The 23,455-nt window shown below is 41.4% G+C and overlaps 2 protein-coding genes across 2 annotated transcripts; both read right to left on the bottom strand.

Moving 5' to 3' along the window:
* Positions 1 to 3,952: 3,952 nt before the first annotated feature.
* Positions 3,953 to 5,744, bottom strand: LOC143847974 (uncharacterized). The gene is made up of 3 exons (XM_077356743.1): positions 5,319 to 5,744; positions 5,008 to 5,080; positions 3,953 to 4,896 (listed from the first exon to the last, which is right to left on the bottom strand). Exons 1-3 carry the CDS (start codon positions 5,742 to 5,744, stop codon positions 3,953 to 3,955), a joined length of 1,443 nt encoding a protein of 480 aa, XP_077212858.1.
* A 14,513-nt stretch (positions 5,745 to 20,257) lies between these two features.
* Positions 20,258 to 21,890, bottom strand: LOC143848589 (protein CANDIDATE G-PROTEIN COUPLED RECEPTOR 7-like). The gene has a single exon (XM_077357553.1). The coding sequence runs from the start codon at positions 21,743 to 21,745 to the stop codon at positions 20,450 to 20,452; it is 1,296 nt and encodes a 431-aa protein (XP_077213668.1). The 5' UTR covers positions 21,746 to 21,890; the 3' UTR covers positions 20,258 to 20,449.
* Between the last annotated feature and the right edge of the window lie 1,565 nt (positions 21,891 to 23,455).

The raw sequence follows: 23,455 nt of genomic DNA, 5'->3' as shown, positions 1-23,455 counted from the left end.
CTCCTCTCTCAGATTTCCTTTTCCTTCTCCTCTCTCAGATTTCCTTTTCCTTCTTCTCTCTGATTTCCTTTTTCCTTCTTCTCTCTCAGATTTCCTTTTCCTTCTCCTCTCTCAGATTTCTTTTTTTCTTTTTCTTCTTCTTCTCTTCCTCTCTCTTTCTCTTTTTTTTTTTTTTCTTCTCCTCGTCTGCGAGCCTCTATTTATAGCCTTAACCTGAATTATTATATTATTATTTTATTTATTATTTTATTTGCATGAATAGTAACTTGAATTATTATATTATTAGTTTATTTGCTTGAATAGTAACTTGAATTATTGTGTGGGACTTACTTGTTGTGGGACCTACTGTTGGTAGGACCCGCTGATGTGGGACCCGCTTGTGTGGGACCTACTTGTGTGGGGCCCACTGATGTGGGGCCCGCTGATGTGGGACCTGCGGGTGTGGGGCCCGCTGATGTGGGACCTACTGATGGTGGGACCCGTTTGTAAATAGTACTCGGTGGGTCCTACTGTGAATAATACTTTTAAATAGTGTATCTCAATAGTGAACTTGCATAGTATTTCTGCATAGTAATCTCGCATAGTGACTATTGTGAATAGTGACTATTGGAAATTTTTAACATATATATATATCTATTCCGTTTTTGTTGACATCTGGGGCGGTGGCTTAGTGGTAGGAAGCCGTTCAATCTTAGCTTAGACTTGGGTTCGAATCGTGTACGCCCCATTATGCCAGATGTCCTCATGCCCGATTAACTTGGGGAAAATGAGTAATGGCCGATGATTACCCACCTATGAGGCCATTTTTATATTTATATATATATATTTTTTACCAGTTCTTACACTAACACTGTGGTCTATGAGTATGACTACTTCAGAAGAGGAGAACAAGCTAGGCAGAAAGCACACAATGAAACAGGAGAGCCACAACATTATTTTCGAGGGTAAAGGACTCCCAGGGAATCTTCAACAGCAATGTCAATGAGGGGTTTAGGAAGAAGATGCACAGGAATGTTTTCCCCCTTGACCGGGTAATCTATCTTGGAAAGGAAGTCAGCACCACAGTTGGCTTCTTTCCAAACATGTGAAACTTCCCAGTTCTCCATAGTGGATAGCAGGGATTGAATGTTGTAGAGAGTCTACAACTTTTTCCAGGGGCACTCTGATTTGCCATTAATGACATTGACCGCTAACAGGGAATCAGATTCAATCCACACACAATGCAGGTTGTGAGTTATGACAAGCTTTAAACCATAATGTATGGCTTCTAACTCAAGTTCCAGGATGGGACTAGGATCATAATTAATGGAGAAAGCAGTTGTAATCTTGCCGGAGCCTTCTCTACTTAATCCTCCTAAACCTCCCCCAACATCAGAAAGAGATGCGTTTGTGTTAAGCTTAGCAAGGTGGGTGCCTGGAGGGACCCAAGAACAGAACTTAGCTGGTTTTGTGGCCTTGAAACAGGAGAGGTGAAGATTACTGGCTAGGCATTTCCCTCTTAAAGATGGAGCTTCATCTAAATGGAGGTGGATACATCTGGTTCTAATGGAGAAGAGAATATCAGAGAGTATACTCTGCTTGTGAGTGGATTTCAATTCGTGGATTTGAGAATTCCTTTCGAGCCATATATGGTAAATGGCTGCATTGAAAGCAATTCTGAGAGCAGTGGTAGCTTGCAGCTTACCTTTGAAGTTATTCCTTATCCAGTCCTCTTCATCTTTCAGGAATTTAAAGGGTTTTCGACGGATAGAGAATCTCCAAAGCACAGATCTCCATATCCAGGCTGAGAATGAGCATCGGAAGAACAGGTGATCAGTGCTTTCGCTCATGGAATTGCAGAGAACACATTTTGTCTCTCTGTTTGGGCCAAGAAAAACCAATCTGTCTCGAGAAATAAGCTTATTTTGGATAGCAAGCCAGCCTATGAAACTATGTTTGGGGATGAACCCTTTGAACCAGATGGATGAGAACCATTGGACCCTCTGGGATTTGGAGCGAAGGAGGTTCCATGCGCTTTTCAAATTAAATTTGCCATTCAAGGTGGGTTTCCAAACCGCTTTATTGCCTAAACCTGGAATAAGAATGGATTTTTTAAGAATACTGTGAATACCTGGGAGACTTTGGATGAGAGTTTGATCCCATGAGCCATTGGAGAATATCTGATCAACACTAATATTGGTAGGGGTAGCTCTCAAGGTATGGCCTTCAGGGTATTGTTGAAGTATTGGTCCATCTGGGTGCCAAGGCTGAGTCCAGAAGTCAATTCCCTTACCATCATCAACAATGTAGCTGGCCATGTCTCTGCCCCAAGACATGATCGAAGGGGCTTTGATGGTCCAGAAATTTCAATTTCTAACATATTTTTCATTGAACCAGCGGGACCAGAGAGTGTTGTTGCCTTTGATAAGGTTCCACAGTTGCTTGAACTTGCAGGCCAGGTTGATATCTTGCAGTTTTCGGAGGCCCATTCCTCCTTCAGCTTTAGGCATGCACATTACATCCCATCCCACATTGTGGTAGGATCTCTATTGATTATTCCCAGCCCAAATGTAATTTCTGAGAATCCTTTCGATTCGATTAAGCACTTCAAAGGGGATGTGGAAGGAGGCAGACCAGTAGAGTTGGAAAGCATTAAGGACAGAATTTGTGAGCTCGATTCTACCAGATCTTGATAGGAGCTTGTTAGACCACATAGCAATTTTCTTTTGAATTTTTCCAAGGAGAGGCTGGCAGTCAGCAGTGGAGAGCCTTGTAGTGATTAAGGAGAGCCCAAGGTATTTGATAGGAAGTTTTCCTTCTGGGTAACCCAGGGTTGAGACTATTTGATTTTTGAAGCGAAAATCTCCAACTGTGAAGTAAATTTCACTTTTGTTGACATTAACACTCAGACCAGAGCAGGAATTAAACATATTGATGCACTCTTTATGCCTCTAGAGTTCTCAGGATTAGCATCAGCAAACACCAGAACATCATCTGCAAATAAAATGTGGGAGATAGAGACGGTTCCCCGAGAGAATGGGGTTGAGATTTTTCCAGAGAGAAGAGCAAAATCAAAGATGAGAGAAAACATTTCCATACAAATGCAAAACAGCAAGGGAGAAAGAGGGTCTCCTTGCCTTAGGCCTTTAGAGGAAGGGAAGAATCCATGGGGAGAGCCATTTATCAAAACAGAGAAGTAAGCAGTTTGGATGCATTGCCTTATCCATCTACACCCAAGCTTTTCCATGAAGAGGACGAGGGAGTCGTGATTAACATTATCAAAAGCTTTTTTTAAGTCCATGTTAATGCACATTGCAGGCTTTTTCTTCTTAAGATGAAACTTGTGGACAAGATCTTGGGCTAGAAGGATGTTATCTTGGATAAGCCTACCCTTTATGAATGCAGATTGGTTGGGGCTCATGAGGTAATTCATAACATTTCGAAGGCGGTTAGCAAGGACCTTTGTTATGGTTTTATAAAGAAAATTACACAAGGATATGGGTCTGAAGCTTTCAGGAGAGGAAGCATTGATGGTTTTAGGAATAAGGGATATGAATGTAGCATTAACTTCAGGGAGGAGGTTACTGGTGTTAAAGAAGTACTGGATAGCTCTAATGAAGTCTTCACCAATAAGATACCAAAAGCTCTGGAAAAACTTCTCGTTGAAACCATCAGGACCAGGGGCTTTGTCCCCATCACTAGATTTCACAACATATTCAATTTCATCTTTAGAGATTTTTCTGGATAGGAGGGATGCTTGTTCAGAGCTCAGCTTGCGGATAGGATCAGGGATGTTTATGGGATGAGAATTAGTATTCTGAGAGTTGAGCAAATGTTGATAATAGGACACAAGAGTTTCAGAGATCTGGTCAGGGTTTGATGTTAAATTTCCATCAGGGAGAGTGAGGCCCATTATGCAGTTAAGATTTCTTCGGGCTTTCATAGCAAAGTGGAAGAAGGCTAAGTTACAGTCTCAAGAGTTAAGCCAGTTTATTCTGGCTTTTTGTCTGTACAGAGCTTCCTCCAAGTTTGCAGTTCGGATGACCTTTTCTTTGATTACAGCTTCCGCATTTCTTAGGATGGGATCAGTTGGGTTAGCAGCAATCTGAGATTGTATGGAGTTTAACTCTTGTCTGGCCATAGGAAGGAGGACATCAATTCTTCCAAAGACATTATAATTCCAAGATTTTATTCTGCTTTTGACCTCCTTCAGTTTTTTTACAAATTGGAACATCGGAATTCCCTTAATTTCAACAGCCCAAGCCCTTTCCACTACTTCAAAGAGGGAAGCATCTTCTAACCACATGTTGTGAAACCTAAAGGGTTTGGGTTTAGAGATCTCTTGGCCTTCAATCTGGATAATGATGGGGGAGTGGTCTGAGAGGCCAGAATTTTTAAAAGTGGCAGTGGATAGTGGGTAAGTGCAAAGCCAATCCTCATTAACCAAGCATTTGTCCAGTCTTCTAAGCTTGTGAATCCCTCTTATGGAACTGTTTGACCAAGTAAAGAAATGCCCCATGGCTCTAAGTTCTGCAAGAGAGCAGTCATGGATGAAGGAGTTGAAGTCATCAACATCTCCTTGAATAAGACCAGCTCCTCCATATCTTTCGTCTGCGAATCTAACAGCATTGAAATCTCCAAACACAATCCAGGGGGAATTAATAATGCTAGAAAGACTACGGATTGAGTTCCACAAATTTCTTCTTTCGAGACCAGAATTTTTTGCATAAATGGATGTAAGAGCATAATGGATGGGGGAATGAATATAGTGAACTTCTCCATGGACATGCTGACAAGAGTCACTGTGAATCAAAAAGTTTAGCACTCTAGGATCCCAAACAACCCAGATGCGGCCCAAAATGGTGTGGTCAAAGTTTGCATAGTAAGTCCAGTAATCACATATTTTAGAAATATAATCTGTCACAAGATCAGAGGTAGCCTTAGTTTCTAGAAGATAAGGGAGAGATTTTCTTCCTGGATGAGTCTTTTAACATCATCTCTCCTGCGCTTCGAACCAATCCCTCTAACATTCCATGTTCCGATTTTCATCATTTGAGTGGGTAGGGAGGGTGTGAGCATTCAAAGATGCAAGAACTGGCTTCTGAGCAAGATGCAAACCAGGAGACCAATTAGTTTTTAGGTTGGCAAAATGCTTTGTCTCCTCTGAATCAGTGATCTCATCATCTGAATTTTGGTCAGTTGTGAACACTCGATCTTCGGAGGAACACGGGGGGTTCGGAGTTTTCCTCCATATTTTCCAAGATAGCATAGGAATTAAAAAATTTGGGTGGAAAGGAGGGACTTGGAGATAAGATTGGAGTATGAGAAGAATTTCTTACTTCAGAATCTGCAGAAGGACTTCCATTCTGCGGGGATTGCAAGGGTGCAGTATCTTCGACCATGGTGTCGCAAATTGGATGGGAGGTGGGGCAAACCAGATGGTTTAAAGATTCCAGGGAAGAATGAGGGATGGCTGGTTCTATAGAGGGGTCACTCTGAGCAGATTTAGATACAGGACGCCATTGTTTCTTCCTTTCAGGTTCTATGGTTTTGGCTTGCGGGGAATGTGGGCAAGAGTTGGGGGAGTGACTGAAAGTGTTGCATTTTGGACATGGGGAAGGTTTCCAATCATATTCCACCATTTGCTTAATGACACCAGATGGGGTTGTAAGTGTGATATAGGATGGAAAATTAGAGGAGGCTTCAACCTCAACACAAATTCTGGCATAAGTAAGTCTGGTGGCATTCATAGTATAAGGGTCCATGTATAGGGGTTTTCCTACTCCACTAGCCACTTTACACAGGTTTGGCGTAGTCTAGAATTTTAGATGTAGCCCAGGGAGTCTATTCCAGACCGGAATAGATGATAAGCTCAGTTTTTCAAAAGGTAACTCGTGGTTCCATTTTCTCAAGATGAGAGGGTGCCCACCATACGAATGGTGAGTTTGGAGGATAGAAGAACAGTCCTCCGTGTTGCGGAATTTGAAGAGGAAGAATCCACCAGATAGGGCATACAATTCACAGTCCCCCTTTAGCTTCCAGGTTCTTTGGAGATGGTTTTTCAGAGTTGGAAAATAAGGTTTTTTTCCTAGGTAATAACCTATTAGGCAGTTTGACCAACGATTAGAGGCTTCAGAGAACTCGAGGTCTTCAAACTCAAAGGACGGAGAGCCATCCTCAGCAACATCAGGTGTAGAGTAGGGTAATGGGGAGATTTCAGAGGATATTGAGCTAGGATCAGAAAAAAGGGTTGAACATGATTGATGTGGAGATTTGAGTGCAGAAGCAACTGGAGGAGAGCTATTTCCAGGTAAGGATGCAGACGGGGCGTGAAAGGAGAGGGAAGGAAACTCAGTTTCCCTCTCAGCATCATCTTTTGAAATTTGATTTTGGGTATCAGTAGTAGTATTGGAAGGTAGACTTGTGCCAGCCAGGCTTTTTTCCTTTTCATGTAACAGCGGGAATTCGTGGTTATCAGCAGAAAGGATAACATGGCTCTTTTTGTGACTAATCAGGTTCGCTGCCCGAGGCTGGGAAGGAGTAGGTGGATTTTCTAATTCCGAAATTACCCCTTCCTTCTTCCTCAGATCAGGGCAGGGTTGGAGGGATGGGGAACCTAAACTCTCAGGACAAAGATCAAAGCTCACCGTCTGGCTTTGTTTCTTCTTTTTTTTCTTTGGGTTTCGATTGGATTTTGAGTTACTATCATCCTCCAGAAGTTTATCCAACTTGTCTAAGCTGAGGAGACCAGGAGATTTTTCTGAGGGGGAGGGATGAGGGTTTCCTTGTTTCCCACTATCGAGTACTCCTGAGGGAGAGTGAATACTTCCCAACCTGTCTTCTCTACAGGTTTGAAGTGGAATCCTATGAGGAGCTTTCATTAAGCTGCTTTGGAGGGCAATGGGGGAACTAAAGTCTAAGATATTGGGAGTGCCGGAATCAGGGGGTTTTGAGGCCATGGGGCTCCTTCGTGGGTCCCAGCCACAGCCGGAGAAGAAGGAGCCCTCGTATAGAGCCGGGGTGCTCACAAGGAAGAAGGAGCCCTCGTAGGGCTCTTTGGGTATCTAAAATGGTTTTTCTCAGATCCCTGCTGCGGAACCGCCGTTAGTCCATCCTCTATATACATCCGGTGGTTTTCTTAGTTTTGTGGATAAACACAACTAAGTTGACATAAACTCAAACTCTACTTTCTATTTTAGATAAAAACAAACTTCCCACATAATACCTATCACTTATGTAAACCATAGACTAAAAACTCTAAAGCAAGACAAAACAAAAAAGGACTCTTTGACTAGAGTCGGTGGTGATTCACGTTCACAATTCTCCCCCCTCAACACCGACTCACCAAACTACTCAAACCCGTTATGAATCAACCCCTTACCGTTGGCCTGGCCCCTCCGACGCCGTGCACGAGACATCAGTGACTCTAGCACTCCCCTTCAGCGTTAACTCTTCACAAGCCACACTAAGTTCCTTCCGAAACTTCACAAACTTCATGTAGCTCAACCCTTCGAAAGCATCATGAAACTTCGCTATCTCACCGTACCATGCTCTCGGAGCCAACTTCCACGACTTCCACACGTATTCCGGATTCTTGGTACTCTCAAACCCCTTGGGTTGTTCAATGAAAATTTCACGATCCAATTCACCATGTAAGAAAGCATTCTTCACATCCATCTGCCATAGCTGCCATTCTTTGCTTGTTGCCAATGCAATCAACACACGAACCGTTGAGGTCTTCGCTACCGGACTAAACGTCTCATCAAAGTCAATCCCATATTGTTGGGAAAAATCTCGTGCCACTAGCCTCACCTTGTATCGATCAATCTAACCATCCGCCTTTTGCTTCACCTTAAATACCCATCTACAAAAAATAGGCTTTACGTTTGGTGGAGGTGGGGACAAGATCCCACGTATTCTTCCTCAAGGCAGTGATCTCCTCGCCCATAGCGATTTGCCACTCCTTGATATATTTTGCCTCTTCAAAAGAAGTCGGCTCATCCACCTTACGATTTTCTGAGACATTACCATCTACCGTAATTGGCTCCTCCAACTCACAATCCTCTGAGACATTACACTCTTCCGTAAGTGTGTCTTGATCATCAACCAAATTTGTTTCACAATCATGACTCTTCACAATAGGAGATTCTGCAACATTCAGTGCAAAACAAACCTCCCCCTCAAAGTCATATTCCGTAACAGTCTCTTCCACTGCCACATCACAAGCAAAAGAAGCTTGCATATCCCATTCACCATCGTCATCATCCTCCTTATCTTTGGATTCGACGATAAAATTTGCATCATCGGTCTCAATCCAAGCCCGACAATTTCTTCTAATATGACCAGGCTTCCCACATCCATAACAATAAAAAAACACGTTTTTCTTGTGAATTGTCATTGTTATTAGCCCGATAGCCATCCTTTGGCTTTTTATTTTTCTTCCACTTCCGCTTGCTATTCACCGCAAGCGCTTCCTCATTTTCTTTCACAGTCAATCTGGTCATCTGTCTTGCCAACATCTCTTGATTAATCAAGAGATTCTCCAACTCTAGGAGAGACGGTTGCGTTGGCTAGCCACGTATAGAAGCGATAGATCCACTAAACTCGGGCCTCAAGCCGCGGATAATCATTCTCCGCATCCGGCTTTCACTAATCTTAGACTCTTCATCTAATTGAGATATCTCATTACACAAGTTTTTAGCTTTCATAAAATAATCAGTGTTAATGAGCCGATCTCGTTCTCCAAAAACTGCAACCGTGCATCGTTCGCCCGTGAAAAGAGAGATGAGAGTGCCTCCCACGCTTCTTTCGAAGTTTTCGCATCTCTAATTTGCTCAATCAACTCCTTCTGTATTGATGCCTTCAATACGTACAACGCTTTTCCGGCACGGATCTTCCACTTCCGTAGCGTACCCGCTCCCTCTTCTGGTACCTCAGTGTCGTTGCCATTCACTATCTCCCATAGATCATGGCCTTGAAGATACGACTCCAAACACGACTTCCAATAGATGTAATTGGTATTGTTGAGCTTTTCAATCCCCGCCAACATACCAACACTTTCCGCCATCTCTTCTTACAACCTCGATATCGCCTTGAAGCAACCAAAGAACAAACCGGTATTCCCAACTTCGATATCCCCTCGAAGCAAATCCAAGAACACACCGGTATTCCGATCGAAAACCTGGCTCTGATACCACTTGTAAACCTTTCTTTGGTAATTTGGAAGAAAGAAATTATTGGATTTAACAAGAGAGTATGGAGAAGAATTGCTATGAAAATATATATATATATATATATATATATATATAATGTGAAATAACACTATCACAGAACTTTATTCACGTTAGTCCATCCTCCATATACATCCAGTGGTTTTCTTAGTTTGGTGGATAAACACAACTAAGTTGACATAAACTCTACTTTCTATTTTAGATTAAAAACAAACTTCCCACATAATACCTATCACTTATGTAAACCATAGACTAAAAACTCTAAAGCAGGACAAAACCAAAAAGGACTCTTTGACTAGAGTCGGTGGTGACTCACGTTCACACCCTCTCTACATGCAATAGATACTAAACTTCAAGATGTTAAGACAAAGATCAACGTACTTTATTTAGGGCGTAGTCAGTCTAAACATAACCCACACGATAGCTAAAACATGACATAAGAATCCTATGGATTTAGAAATATTGAATTTCCTTCACTACACACCCTCAAACTCAACATGAGCGGTACTAAAATCTATATTTTCTTTTGGGCAATGATATTTACGCCCCTTTTATCCCAGGGACACCCATTTGCCAGTGCACTTTGCAATCAAAGCCACTAGATTATTCTGAGATACAGTACATTAACCCCCCTTTTGCCATTGATACACTGACGCTGGGTGTCCCTGGTGATCAAAAGGGGCGTAAATATCACTTCCCTTTCTTTTTCATCTTCAATGTTTCTTTCTCCATTCAACTCTTGAATGATGAGTCATGACCCAATCTATGATGATCTTGCTGGTGGTGAAATACCCATTTGAAGATGGTTAAACCTCAGCCATAATCCATTTCCTTGGAAGTTTGCGCGCATCATCGATAAGATTACTAACCGTTTCAACTGAAATTATTTTATCCTGGCATATTCCTGGAAGTTCTCATAAGTTAGCTGATACTTCTGGTGTTAATAGGTTATTTGAGGGACAAATCTTTTCTCTTTTCCAATAAAGTTTTCCTTCTATCAATCCCCACGCAAAGGAAAAAAAAAATTACCCAGGATTGTTGGATCATATAAATTGGGGTTAAAATATGCATCCTTAAGGAGAAGGGACGCCCCAAATGTTTTTTCCAGTCTACTAGCAACAAATGAATAATTGAAGGATAATTTAATCATCAATGTTTGCACCATAAATCACATTCCACCCAAGTATCTCTATTGACCCTAGAAAAATACCAATAGAAGGAATAGAAAATCAAATATATACAATATGATCCGAGGTGACAATTCAAAATCTGCTCTCTCTCAATATCGCAAAAATCCATGCGTGAAGTGCAACAATCTCTAGGTCATAAAAAGAACAAGAAGGGAAGTTCATTGCTCTTCCTTTAATGAAGGCTGGTATTTGATTCAAGTGGTTCTAGAAACATAATATATCAGCAAATGGATGCATTGAGAGATGTGCAGATTGGTTGGCTGCTATATAACATGCACAATACTTCACATCAATTTCAACAAAATGGTTATACAGTTGCTAAGAAGTCGATTTCTACTTCTTGGTATAACCACTCCTTACCAATTAGTTTGAAAACATGCCTTTATAAAGGGAGATGGTGTTAACAAGCTATACCCTGCCTAACTTGATTCTTGTTTGTAGGATGAAAACGAGTTACATATAGGATCTTGTTTCTCATACTTGACTAACAGAAACTATCAAATATTCCATATGATCATCATTTTGAGCTAATACTAACAATCTTGTATACCTTACATTCATCATAACTAACACTACTCACACTACAAAAATTTGGAAGGGATTATGATTTTTATCTTTATTTGAATGAAATGGTTCTATTCAGAAAAATGGAATTATAGGATTCCTGTCAAACCCTAGCCTATAAAAAAATAGCCAAATACTTTAAAAGATGTATATATTTTGTGAATGGTCGTAGGTCAACTGAGACTATACAGCCTCATCTTTATACAGCCTCATCTTCACAAATTCTCAACAGCTCTTCGCTTAATCTAGATATCCATTGGTAGAGGCCTTAAAATTCATCTTATGTTTCTCTCGATGCTGAATATGTCGTTGACTTTGATCGTCAGTGATTATGAATCCAAAGAGCACTTGGACTAGCAGTGGTATTTTAATCAGGCCTGTTGAAAAATGGCACAAGCAATTAAAGGAGACACATTTTCCTTTCACTAGCATATTTTTTACTTCTTTACCCTGATTTCTCTATTTTCTTGAGGGAATATTAGAAGGTGTTTTAGATCTTAATACCAAGTTGTACTGGATGATCTCATTGATTTACCTATAGAAGGTAACTGCTTTACCTGAGCACTAGAGGATGGGTCCTTTCTTTGCTAGGCTAGATAGGTTCTTGGGCAGTCCGGAGTGGGATGAGAATTTCTCGGGGTCGTGCCAGCATGCCTTGTCAGGATGGTTTAGTTTAGACCTGGTTCAGGCCCATTTTGATTTGAATAAATATGTTTTGAGTCTTTGATCAACTTTTTTTTTTTTTAAGTTAACAAACATACCATGAAAGATACAATGGGGACCAGTAGTCCCACGATACAAACACAGCATGATGGCCTAGGAGCATACTCCTAGGCCAAAAGTAACTAACCTTTCTGTGAGCATACATTGGCCTAGGAGTCTGTGATCAACTAATAAATAAACAATAAATGCAGAAATCACATTAACTAACCTTTCTGCTGATCCAAAACCAAAATGATGAACAATTGCTTCAGAAATTAATTTACACTAGGTTGATACAGAAGCAGCCGTCTAACTGTGTGGAGGGGTATAGTAAAGCACAACTACAAGTTTTCTCAGGGTATCGGCTTCAGAGTTAACAAAGGCAATTGAGTGAAGTTTTGGGAAGACAAGTGGTGTGCAAAGTCCGCACTTGAGGATATGTTTCCTAATCTATTTGGAGTGACCTCTAACAAGGAAGAGTGGGTCTAAGAGTGTTTCTCGAAGGAAGAGGGCAGGGTGTCCAGGAAGCTAAACTTCAAGTGAAATTTCTTTGATAGGGGAATGGACAGAGTTGCTCATGTTTTGGCCATCTTGGATGCTATGTATATTGGGTATAGCGGCAAAGACAAAAGGATTTGGATCTTGACCTCATCAGGGAAGTTCAGTGTTATGTTCTTTTACCTCCACACATCTTCTAATCCTCTAACCTCGGATCTTGCCAGAGTTTGGGGCATTCCCGCACCTCCTTAAGTACGCGTGTTTGGATAGACAGCCTTTGAGGACCAAATCCTTACAATAGATCGCTTGCAAAGCCGTGAGATGATTCTCATAGACCAATGTGCCCTTTATGTGAGGCAGGAAGTCAGTCGACCACTTGCTCAGTCATTGCAAGTTCGCCAGAAAGGTATGGTGTCGTATTCTTACCATGTTTGGTATATCGTGGGTTTTCCCTCGGTGCTTATCGATGTCCTGGATTGATAGTATTCCGTTTCTCCCTTCTTCTTCTTTTTTGAATGGTCTAGTATTCCGTTTCTTGACCGAGTAAAAGAAGAATACTATGAAGAGTCTCGCTAGTGGCCAACATTTGGACCCTTTGGAAGGAGAAATGCCCTAAGGGTTCAACCTTGGTAATTTTCCAAGTCATGTTTTGATGATTCCAAACACAAGTTGATACTTCATATTAGTTGTTTATAGTAATGTTCAAAATGTGGCTATTGTGATTTAGTATGCATACGCAAGCTATTTGAAGATCACATGAAAAAGCAAAGTCAAGAAGCTTGGAAAAAGGCAAGGAACAAATTCAAGACGTGAGCTTGAAGGCATGGAACTCAAATCCATGGAGAAAGGAGCTAAGTGGGAAGACTTTAATGCTAGAAGAAGATCCATGGAGAAGATGGGATCCCAAGACCTAAAGTGAAGAATTGAAGAAGTTTTTGTCAAGTCTAGAGTCTAATTCTAGTGCCTCAAAGTAAATAGGTAGATAATGGCACTAGAGAAGTAGACTCTCTGACGTTTCCGGAATGCACAAGAACATCAAAATCCGCTAAGAAACTAGGGAGATGTGATTTTCCAAATTTAACTGTGCAAACCAGTCCAAAACTGGAAAATACCTAGAGAGCCATCCGTCTCAAAGAGAGTCGGCAGGGTGAGCCGACCATGGGGTCATCTGTCCCAGTCGTTAGAGCCTATAACGGCTAGTTTTGTGCTCTGACTCTTATATAAGGGGTTCTATGACCCCTAAACACAGTGACAACACACTCAAGCCTATGCCATTAAAGGGTGCGAAGGGCACCGCATCAACCTTCGGTGTCAAGGCTTGGGAATAAAAGCCTTGGCTTGGTGAGAGGGACCCTTGGAGCTTCAAAGCTTGCAACGGTTTGGTCTTAACCCGAACGAAGACCGGAATAGTTCTTTAATTGTTAATTTGTTCTAAGTTTTAATTGAAATATTTTTTTTAATGGCTGCTGATTTCATTGCAAATAAAAGAAGACCGAGGTAATCGATACACAGATATAAGCACAAGACAAATAAAAAGAAAAACCATTAAAAAAAAACAAAACAAATAAAAAGAAAAGACGCAACAAGAAGAAAGAGAGAAACGAAGGAAAGAGCTCAAGGGAGAAGGGAATCAAACAAAGCTAGAGCTTCCTTAGACGCTCCCTCTCTTGCGAGGCTATCAGCCAACCTCTTGGCGGATCTCCAAACATGCTTAACGACAATAGAGGAGCACCCCACCCAATCAAGCATTTCATCGAATAGGCGATCAAACCTCCATGGATGAAAACCACTAAGCCAACGGATAACGTATAGAGAGTCCGCTTCAACCACCACTGCGTCCAGTCAATCTTTATCTAATAACTTTCGACCTTGGTGAAATGCGCGCGCCTCAGCCTCATATGCATCTCTGCAACTCCAATGGGACCCGCAAAGGCCCATATCACCTCTCCTCGCTCATTTCACAACTCAACCTCAGATGCATCTAATAACTTTAATTGAAATATTTTTAAAGAGAACAAAGCTTTTAAATCCTAATCCACAACGCGACACCCCCCCCCCCCCGGCCCCCGTTCTTCCCCCTCATTTGGGTTGCCTACCTATGCCGACAAATACTTCCAATAGCCTCAGATGCATCTCTGCAACTTCAATGGGACCCGCAAAAGCCCATATCACCTCTCCTCTCTCATTACGCAACTCAACCTCAGATGCATCTAATAACTTTAATTGAAATATTTTTAAAGAGAACAAAGCTTTTAAATCCCAACCACCTCTCTCTCTCTCTCTCTCTCTCTCTCTCTCTCTCTCTCTCTCTCTCTCTCTCTCTCTCTCTCTCTCTCTCTCGATTTGCCTACCTGGGCCAACAAATACCTCCAATAGCACCCCCGCCCCCACCCCGGTCCATATGAAGATTATTTCATTCATTATCTCGGGTACGGACTCTACCAAGCTTCAAACTTTACTCTAGTTTAGATCTCAGACAATGGTGGAAGGAGATTTGTGTCATTCTCTAGCAGATAGGAGAGAGGGGGGGGCACATCTGAGAGATGAGCTAGAATCGATCAGGTGCCTTCTCTGGACCCATAGGGGAAAAGGACTCAAACAACGCAAAAGTTAGAGCAGTGCTTCAACGAATCCGGATCATCGACAACCTCAACTTGAGTCATCTTCCGGTGGAGGGAGACTCCCTCAACGTCATTGGGTGGCTAGATGGCTCTCGTCCCCCGCCGTGGAGATTCTTGGAGTTTTTTATGATTTAGGATCGCTTGGGGGGTTCCCCTATTCAATTTGTTCATGTGCAAAGTTAGGCTAACGAAGAGGCAGATCACTTAGCGCCATATATACCCTCCTATATGGTCAACTCCTAAAAGTCCTAATTAGTGTAGAGTTCAAAGGACAAAATAAAAAGTTTCTAGAAATTGAGGACTCTCTAAACTAATGACTTTCAAAAACATTAACATAACAGCTACAGGACAAAATAAGGTAACGAAATCAGCAAATTAAACTTGTTTCATTATGAGTGAACCCATCTACGTCACAATGAAGGGGGCCCGATGTGCATTAGATTTTGCATCATGAACAGTCGCATCTTCTCTCTTCCTTAGTTCAAGTTCTGGTCCAATTCCAGGTCACAAAAAGACCTTGTTCTCCGTCTCCTTGCACATGAAGTTGCACTGCATCACGGAGGCTCCATGGTTTTGTGGCTATGTTTGGGGATGATTTGCAAAAATATTGCAAGAATTGAAGAAGTAAATAAAGTGTAGGAGGAGTAACTTGGGTCCCCTAGCCTCAAAGAAAACTAATGCTGAATTTCATTGAAGAGGTGGCCAGGAGGAGGAGACAAGTCTAGCACACGGGGCATGTTTGGTTGCACAAAATCCAGGGAGGTTTACGGATTTTGCTTGGCATTTGGGTGCTAGTTCAGCAAAATTCTCCGTTTGGTTGACAATATAGCATTGAACTCCTTGGGATGTCTCCTGGGTAATCAGTGCGTGTCTAATTTGGAATTCTTGCCCCTTCCTTATAGCATCTAATCCAAAATCCACAAAAAGGTGGTATTTTGCTCAAAATTTCTAGGGAATGGTGCTTTTTCTCTCTTTGTTTCTCTCTTCCCTCTCTCTCTCTCTCTTCTCTCTATATATTGGTAATGACACCCCCAACTTATTCCCGTACTCTGAGTCTATGTCGCACAACCAAACACTACTTACCACTATTCTCCCAGCTAATTCCAAGCAAATCCAATGCTTGTCTCCACCCTGTTGACTACTTATTCCACTACTCTCCAAGTCTACAACCAAACATACACAAGAAGAATTCAAAGGAATAAAGGACATGCACCAAGAGTATGAAAAGATCCTCATGATGGAAGAAACAAATTGGAGAAAAAAAAATCTAAGCAATAAGACTAAAGGATGCGGGTAAGGATGTGGGTAAAAACACGACATTCTTTGACAAGATGGAAAATGCTAGGAGACGTGAGAGTTACAGAAATTGTTTGCTTGCAGAAGGAAACTTGACCATGGAGAAAGAGGCTATTGCTAAAGAAATTCTAGAGATTTTATAAGAAGATTTACACTAGCGATGGGGGATAGAAGCCAAAACTTGAGGGTTTGGAGTTTAGACAAATGCCTAGAGGAAGTGTCAAGTGGTTGGAACTTCATGTAAGATGAAATTAGAGGTTGCGTTCTCTATAGAGGAGATGGGTTCACCTTTGCTTTCCACCATGAGATGTGGGATATCATCAAGAATGATGTGACAAAACAGTTCATTGATAGAGAAAGGTTAAACAAAGGTCTAAAGGAAAGCTTTATTACCCTTGTATGTGAGGATCATGAAATACTTTGAGCGAAAAAGCAATGTTGGAAGCAAGTATAATTATATAAAAAACCATTGCTTTTTTTTTAAACTGGAGAAGGAAATAATAAAAAAAATCATTGCTAAGGCCTTAACTAAGAGACTCAAGAAGGTGATAGGGGGAAGTCAACTCTCTTTTTCAAGAAGCCTTTTGCTGAAGGTCAACATATCGTGGATGGTGTTGATTGCCAACAAATGCCGTGACGTGGAGAAAGGAGGGTACCTCAGGAATGGCGAGTAAAGTGGATATGGAGAAGACCATGTGGAGTGGAATTTGTGGATTGCTTGCTGATTAGAATGGAGTTGATAAAATGGACGGGATAGATGGGGGCTTGTGTCTCACACAGATTTTTCCATTCTTGTGAATGAATGCATGGAAGGTTTATTTGAGAGGTCCAGGGGCCAGACTTCCCATCTTTTCACTTTGGTAGGATACGGTCTAAGTAAGTTTTAGTTGGTCCAGAGGAGACACACCCTTTTGCAGAGGTTGAAATGAATGGTGTTGGACCCATTACCAATATGCAATTTGCAAATGACATGCCCATTTTCAGTTTGTTGTCCCAAACGAGGTCAGAATCCCAAAAATGGTGCTAAAATTGGTTCTAGATTGTCTTAGGGCAGATTAAAAAGCTTGATGGATAGATGTAGTGTGGAAAACGACAACATGGGAGGCGGGATTAGAAAACTGTCAAGAGATCGAGGCACGGACACTTGTAAGTCCATTTGTGAGATTAGCGAGAATTTTAATCTAAGTATTGGGTTTAGGGTTAGGATGGGGAATGGGATCATGTTCTGGGAGGACAACTGGTTAGGTAATAGGTCATTTTTCAAATCATTTACGAGCCTCAATAAGACCATGAGCCGTGAGGGACAAATGGAGTGCCAATGCCTTCTTGTTATGAGAGGGTGGGGAGAAGGTTAATGAGTTTTGCTGTCTCTTGCCCCTCATCTGTAGGACTGTATGCGAATAAACTATTTTATATCTCAAGTTTAGGAGGATCATTGATTATAGCCCTCGAATCTGAGAGGGGAATTTCCAATGAGATCGTTCATCAAGTGTCTTTGCAATGAAGAAGAAGCTGCCATAAATTTGAGCAAAATCAGGACTGCTCACGTCCCTCCTAGAATTCTGGCTTTCTGTTGGACCTTGGTTTTAGAGAAGGCGAACACTATGGATAGACCTCAAAGAAGAGGTTTTTGACTTGCCAACAAATGTATCATTGTCAAGAAAGTGAAGAATCAATGAACCACTTACTCATCCACTGTAGGGTTTTGTACTTTTGTCTTGGTTTGGCCTTAGTTGGGCAATGACAAAATTAGTAGGGAGTGCAAGGCTTGGAGATGCTGTCACCTTGGTTCTTTGGAGCAACACACATGAGTCACTGGACATGCCAGTTTGATGTATTCCATTTGATATCTTCGTATCCGAGAATCAACAAATTCAACTGCATTGTTCACAAAATTTCAGGTTTTTTCTCTGGCAAATATATTCCCTACTTTGTGGGCCATCTATAAGAAGGGAAATGGCAGAAGTTTTAATGAGCAAGTTATCATTTAAATTTTAAAGGGTTTATATGAAATATTTAATCCAACATCATGAGTTGGACGTGATTAGAGAAATTCCAAGAATAGTCCTTCCAACATTTCAGTCGGAAGTGGAACGAATTTCTAGAAGGAAATATCACAAAGAAGAAAATCAAAGTGAAATCAGAGCCACCTCCTACAAGCTCATTCCAACTTAATTTTAATTGTTGTTCAATGGGTTATCTGGGCCTGGCTAGTTTTGTTTCAAACAAGTTTTTAGGATCAAATGGTGATTTCCTTCTCTCCTACATGGGACCTATTAGATGGGCTGACTCCAATCAGGCGAAGATTAGAGCCCTCCTCGTGAGAATCAGGGCATCCAAAAGCAGACTAAATGGTCCCTTGTTATTAAGGGAGATTCTTCTAACGCGATCTTTTGGGCTGCTGGAAAAAGCAGTGGTCCAAGAGACAAGTCTCGATTATTGGTGACATTATAGAGAGGTGTAGAGGGATGTTGATACCCTTTCCTTGCGTCCCTGAAATTTCAAACAAGCTAGCCGATTCTCTGGGGAAGTCTGCTGTTTGTAGAGACGTGATGCATGTGAGGCAACCTTTGCCCCTCATGTAAATTCTTTTAGCATTCCTCGTAATAAAGTTTGTTGCCATTTTCTTCCTCAAAAGAAAATGTTATCAGTCTCTCTTCTTGGCAGATTGACTTCACCAATCATTTTTGTATCAAAGCAGGTTTCGTGTGGGAGTTGACACATATAACCTGAGTTGCAACTTGTGATGGTTTTGAAACAAGTCGGATTTGCTCAGTATGCTTGTGATATTGACATGGAGAATGTATCCAAGAACAATGAGAAAGGTGGATTCTGATGCAGCTTGAAGCACAATGAGAGAAGCAAAGATTGTAATCAACTGATGTTGTAGGATCTGATTTGGGAATATATGTGGCCTTTCAAGCCATGTTTTCCAATCAATCTCAAGTGAATGATGTTCTCAAGAGTTCACAATTCAACGGGATGTTTGTGATGCTTGTAATGATGATGAAGATTTAGGAGTTCCAGAAAAGAACCAAGGTAAAAACAATGACTATATATGATGCCTATGACGGTGATAAAGAGAGTTTCAGTTGTTTTCCAGTCTTAGAACTAAGTTGGAAAAGGTGGAACACAATTTCAGAGAAGTGGAATTTGTTGAAATAAAACCAACAAACATTTAATGCTGTGTGTCAATTGTTTCATAAAATGTCAAAGGGGTGTTTGGTTGTTGGGCAACAAATTGTCAAAAGTCAAAACCAGAGAAAAATATATGGTCCAGGACAATTGTCTAATGAAATCACAGCGAGGGTAGATTGATCTTCATTGATCATTTTTTCCACTGCACCAATGATCTACTATGAGTTCCTTTTTCCTAAGGGGTGTAGAAAAAAAAAGGTCCCACATTGGGGTTTGGTATTTTGTCACATCAATAGGCAATCAAAATAATTCTGGATTTCCTTCAACTCGTCTGAAATATGAATGACACCAATAGCATTTATATTTGGGATGAATATCATTTATTATGCACATTAAGGTGTAGAGGTGGCTATCATTTTCAGGGGAACACATAGCTTGATGGTGATATTTCTTTTAAGTTCATCTGGCAAATAGTTCAGCTGTTCTTATCAAGCCTATGACCGCACATCAACAGTTAGTAGACAAATCCCATGCAAATTGGCAGGGCTTCTGAGTTGTTTATACCCTTTCAAGAAGGATGCTTTGGTCTCGTCTCTTCTATTGTTTTGAATTTATCTTTTTTCTGTTCTATCCTACAAGATGTTTTGGTCCTTTGAACCTCTGTAAGCAATTATACAAGGGATATCAGTACAGTGACACCCTGAGCAGTTAAGAACTCTGTCTAGTTACTAAGCAAATAAACCTATAACAAATTAAAGGAAATAGACTGAAACTGGTTGCAAGAACAGTAATCTAAGAGCAACTGATTTTATCAGGGCATAGTCATTTCTCGTTTCACTAAATCAAATATTCTATTATAGCAATTATATTTTCACAAGAATAGCTCAATGAAAATCATAAAACTAAATCGGAAATCATAGATAGTACAGTTTAGCGACTCATATCATTATGAATCAAGCAGTAGATATACAAAGAAAATGCATCACAATACAGAAGCAAATACAACACCTACTTCAAATTTCAGGATTAGCACAACATCGAAGCCAAATATCACTCCATTTAATAGCCAAAACTCAAAACAAAAAGGTTTAAAAGTGTTCTTGATTTCAGAACGAACGGAGAATAACGTGAGCAGCACACAACACACAACAATTCTACTTGAAACCAGAATACGTTACAGTCAGAAGGGCGAAAACTGCCTACAAATGATAGAAACTCCCCCCAACCGCATTCAGAGCTCAAACTCATCATCCTGAAGCACCGCTTGTGCGGCCTCTTCTTCTTCATCATCAATAACAAAGTACTTGTTTTTCTCAACAGGCCGAAACATGTAGAATATGAACACATAGAAAGCAAGACTTGCACACTCCTCCGCAGCAGAGCTGACCCACTGATACTTATAGGCCGCAATAGTCTTGAGAGCAAACACGACTATCCTCGTAAAATATAAGTACCCAACAACAACAATGTAGAATTGGCGGAACAAAGTGAGCTTCGCAAGATTCCTCGCAGCCTTCCCGTCGGTTTTAGACGTCTCCCTCAAAGACCGGATCGACCACACAATTGGGAAAATTATCGCGCAACAACATATTATATCAATGAGTAAAAAGACTTGATTCCAAGTCATCCAATCTTTGATAAAGGGACCGGTCTCGCCAATCACAACAGACGCTATATTCGCTAAAACTTGTAGTGGGATCACAATCATGAGAACCCTTTTCTCCCTTTCTTGAAGAAAAGGTTTCAAAAAGGACCAACCAGTACCAATTAGAATGATAACAGTGAAAAGAAGAACTCCCCTAATGAATTGGAAAATGTAGAACAGGACGTCCCAACCGTGGGGTGTCCCGGTGACCTTAACATAGTGTTTATCCTCCGCCGCGCAGATCAAATTTAAAGCTTTCATGATGATCAAAACCCCCATAAGCAGATGAATTCTATGAATTGAAAGCTTATTGTGATAACAAACATAAACCCAGATAGCGAAAAACCCTATATAAGCGATAAAGAAGGAGAAATAAAGAAAAGGGAGCTGGGTCTGACCTGCGGGGAGGTAATCGCGAAGAGTACCATCTAAATTGAAGATCTCGGTGTGGACAGACATGGAAACAAGGGTTTCAGGCGCGCAATTAGCGAAGAAGAGACTGTATTCATTAGGGCTTGGGACAGGGTAGGACTGGTTGAATGAGTTGTCTTGGCCTAGGCTTTGGAAGGTGAAAAGAAAGCGGATATAAGTGCTTGAAAGAACACAGAAATTAGGGGTTTGTTGGGCTTCGAGGAGAACGCGGAGGAGGGATTCTTCAGAGAGGAGGAAGAAACCAAGGAGATTAGGGCTAGGGTTTGGGAGGGTGGAGGTATAGGAGACGGATGAGATGGTGATGGTGACGTGACCGGTGTGGGTAAATCCGAATTTTTCAAAGAGGATCATGGGTCGGGAATCTGAGGTTATTTTTAGGGTTTTGATTTCGGCTAGAGAGAGAGGGAGGATGATGAGGAGAAGGAAGAATAAGAGGAGCGATTTATCCATGATGGGTAGATCTGAGATGGGTTTTGGTTCTGGTTCTTTTTTGTTCTTGTTTTTGCTTTCTCTCCTTTGCTTGGAGCGAAAGGGAGGAAGGTGGAATGTGATGGGGACGAAGTCTACGATGATTTTTTTTTTGAGTCTACGAGGTGAATTGAAATAGAAGTTTCTGGGTAATTTCGGGCGTTGACGGGCCGGGTCGGTGTGTTTTTGTAATCGGGATCGGATCTAAGTCTATATGATCGTTGACCCTGAGTCTACACTTTGATGGACAGTCTATTTGAAGACCGAGACATAGGAAGTAGATCGGAAGAACCCTCCGAATCCGACCCCACCGATAAGAGATTTGAATGGCTAAGAGAGGGATCCGATACCAAGTGGCTCCTTTGGCACGCCTATCTCTCTTGAGGGTTGTTTCTTTTGATTGAGAACGTATAAGGGTGTCAATTTTGGCTCGGGCTCGGAAGCTTGCTCGAGCTCGGCTCGAATCCTTAACGAGCCGAGCCGAGCCGGCTCGCTAGGCTCGCTAAGCTTAACGGCCTGGCTCGGCTCGGCTCGGCTCGGCTCGTTAAGCTTAACGGCCTGGCTCGGCTCGGCTCGGCTCGTTAAGAATTATATATATATATATATATATATATATATATATATATATACACTAAAAGGGTTGTCTATAGGGGTGGCAAAATTGGCCGAACCGAACCGGAACCGAGCCTAAACCGAACTGAAAATTCGGTTTCGGTTTGGTTAAACCAAACCGATTCAAATTTCAGTTTGGTTCGGTTTGGGGATCAAACCGAACCGAAATCGAATATTTCCAATTATTATGAGTAAGGGGTGGCAAAATTGGCGGAACCGAACCGAAACCGAACCGAAAATTTAGTTTTGGTTCGGTAAAACCAAACCGATTCAAATTTCGGTTCGGTTCGGTTTGGGGGTCGAACCGAACCGAAACCGAACCATTGCCACCCCTAGTTGTCTAGGGAGTGAAAGGGTGAGTCAAAATATGTCACTTCATTTTAGGAACCCCATTTGTTACTTGGACCACCCCTCATAGCGTAAAAAAGTAGTCAAATTACACTATATAGAGCTGTCCAACGAAGATGAGGGGTGTGAACGTAATATAACCCAAGCTCGGTAAGGCTCACGAGCCTGGCCGAGCCCGAGCCGAGCTTTTGAGCTTAACGAGCCGAGCCGAGCCTGGCCAAGCTCGGCTCGGCTCGGCTGGTTTACACCCCTGAGAACGTATAAGAGCCATGCCTTTGCTGTGTAAATCTTATACATTGTGGCCTTGTGGGTACATTTGGATTGCCAGAATCAGGCATTTTAATCAAGATTTGCCCAATTCCGAAGTTTGATTAAAAAGGTGGAATCAAGGGCCAAAATTGACACCTGAGGCATAATAAGAAGAAGGGGAGGAGGGATGTCTGAATCCGTTTCCTGCCCCACAATGTGGCATTCTTATTCCACCCCGGACTGGAACTTTTATTAGATTTTTCTGAATTAATTTTTTTTTTCTAGTGTCGTTTATGGTATAATCGGATTAGAATGGTTAAAGAATTAGAATTGATTATGGTTTCCTGATTAGATAGCTATTTTCTCTCTCTTGATTATTGACTAAGATACCCTCATTTCATGGAAAAAAATGAAAATAAAAATAACTCCTAAAATACTCATGAAAAATGACCCAAATATCTTTATACCATGAAAGACAAGAAA

This window comes from Tasmannia lanceolata, unplaced genomic scaffold, assembly GCF_043159265.1.
Source record: "Tasmannia lanceolata isolate RefF3 unplaced genomic scaffold, GAP_Taslan_0.1 ptg000016l, whole genome shotgun sequence".
Lineage (NCBI taxonomy): Eukaryota > Viridiplantae > Streptophyta > Magnoliopsida > Canellales > Winteraceae > Tasmannia > Tasmannia lanceolata.
Note: the sequence above shows the minus strand (reverse complement) of the source record. Positions and strands in the feature narration are given on the sequence as shown.

Bases quoted from the DNA above. Each gene is read 5' to 3' on its own strand.
- LOC143847974 (XM_077356743.1), bottom strand. From the start codon at position 5,744: ATGGACCCTTATACTATGAATGCCACCAGACTTACTTATGCCAGAATT. The intron at 5,081-5,318 runs GTAAGAAATTCT...CATCTTGCTCAG, and splicing joins GTCCTTCTGCAGATTCTGAA to AAGCCAGTTCTTGCATCTTT. The intron at 4,897-5,007 runs GTTAGAGGGATT...ATCTTGTGACAG, and splicing joins TGAAAATCGGAACATGGAAT to ATTATATTTCTAAAATATGT.
- LOC143848589 (XM_077357553.1), bottom strand. From the start codon at position 21,745: ATGGATAAATCGCTCCTCTTATTCTTCCTTCTCCTCATCATCCTCCCT.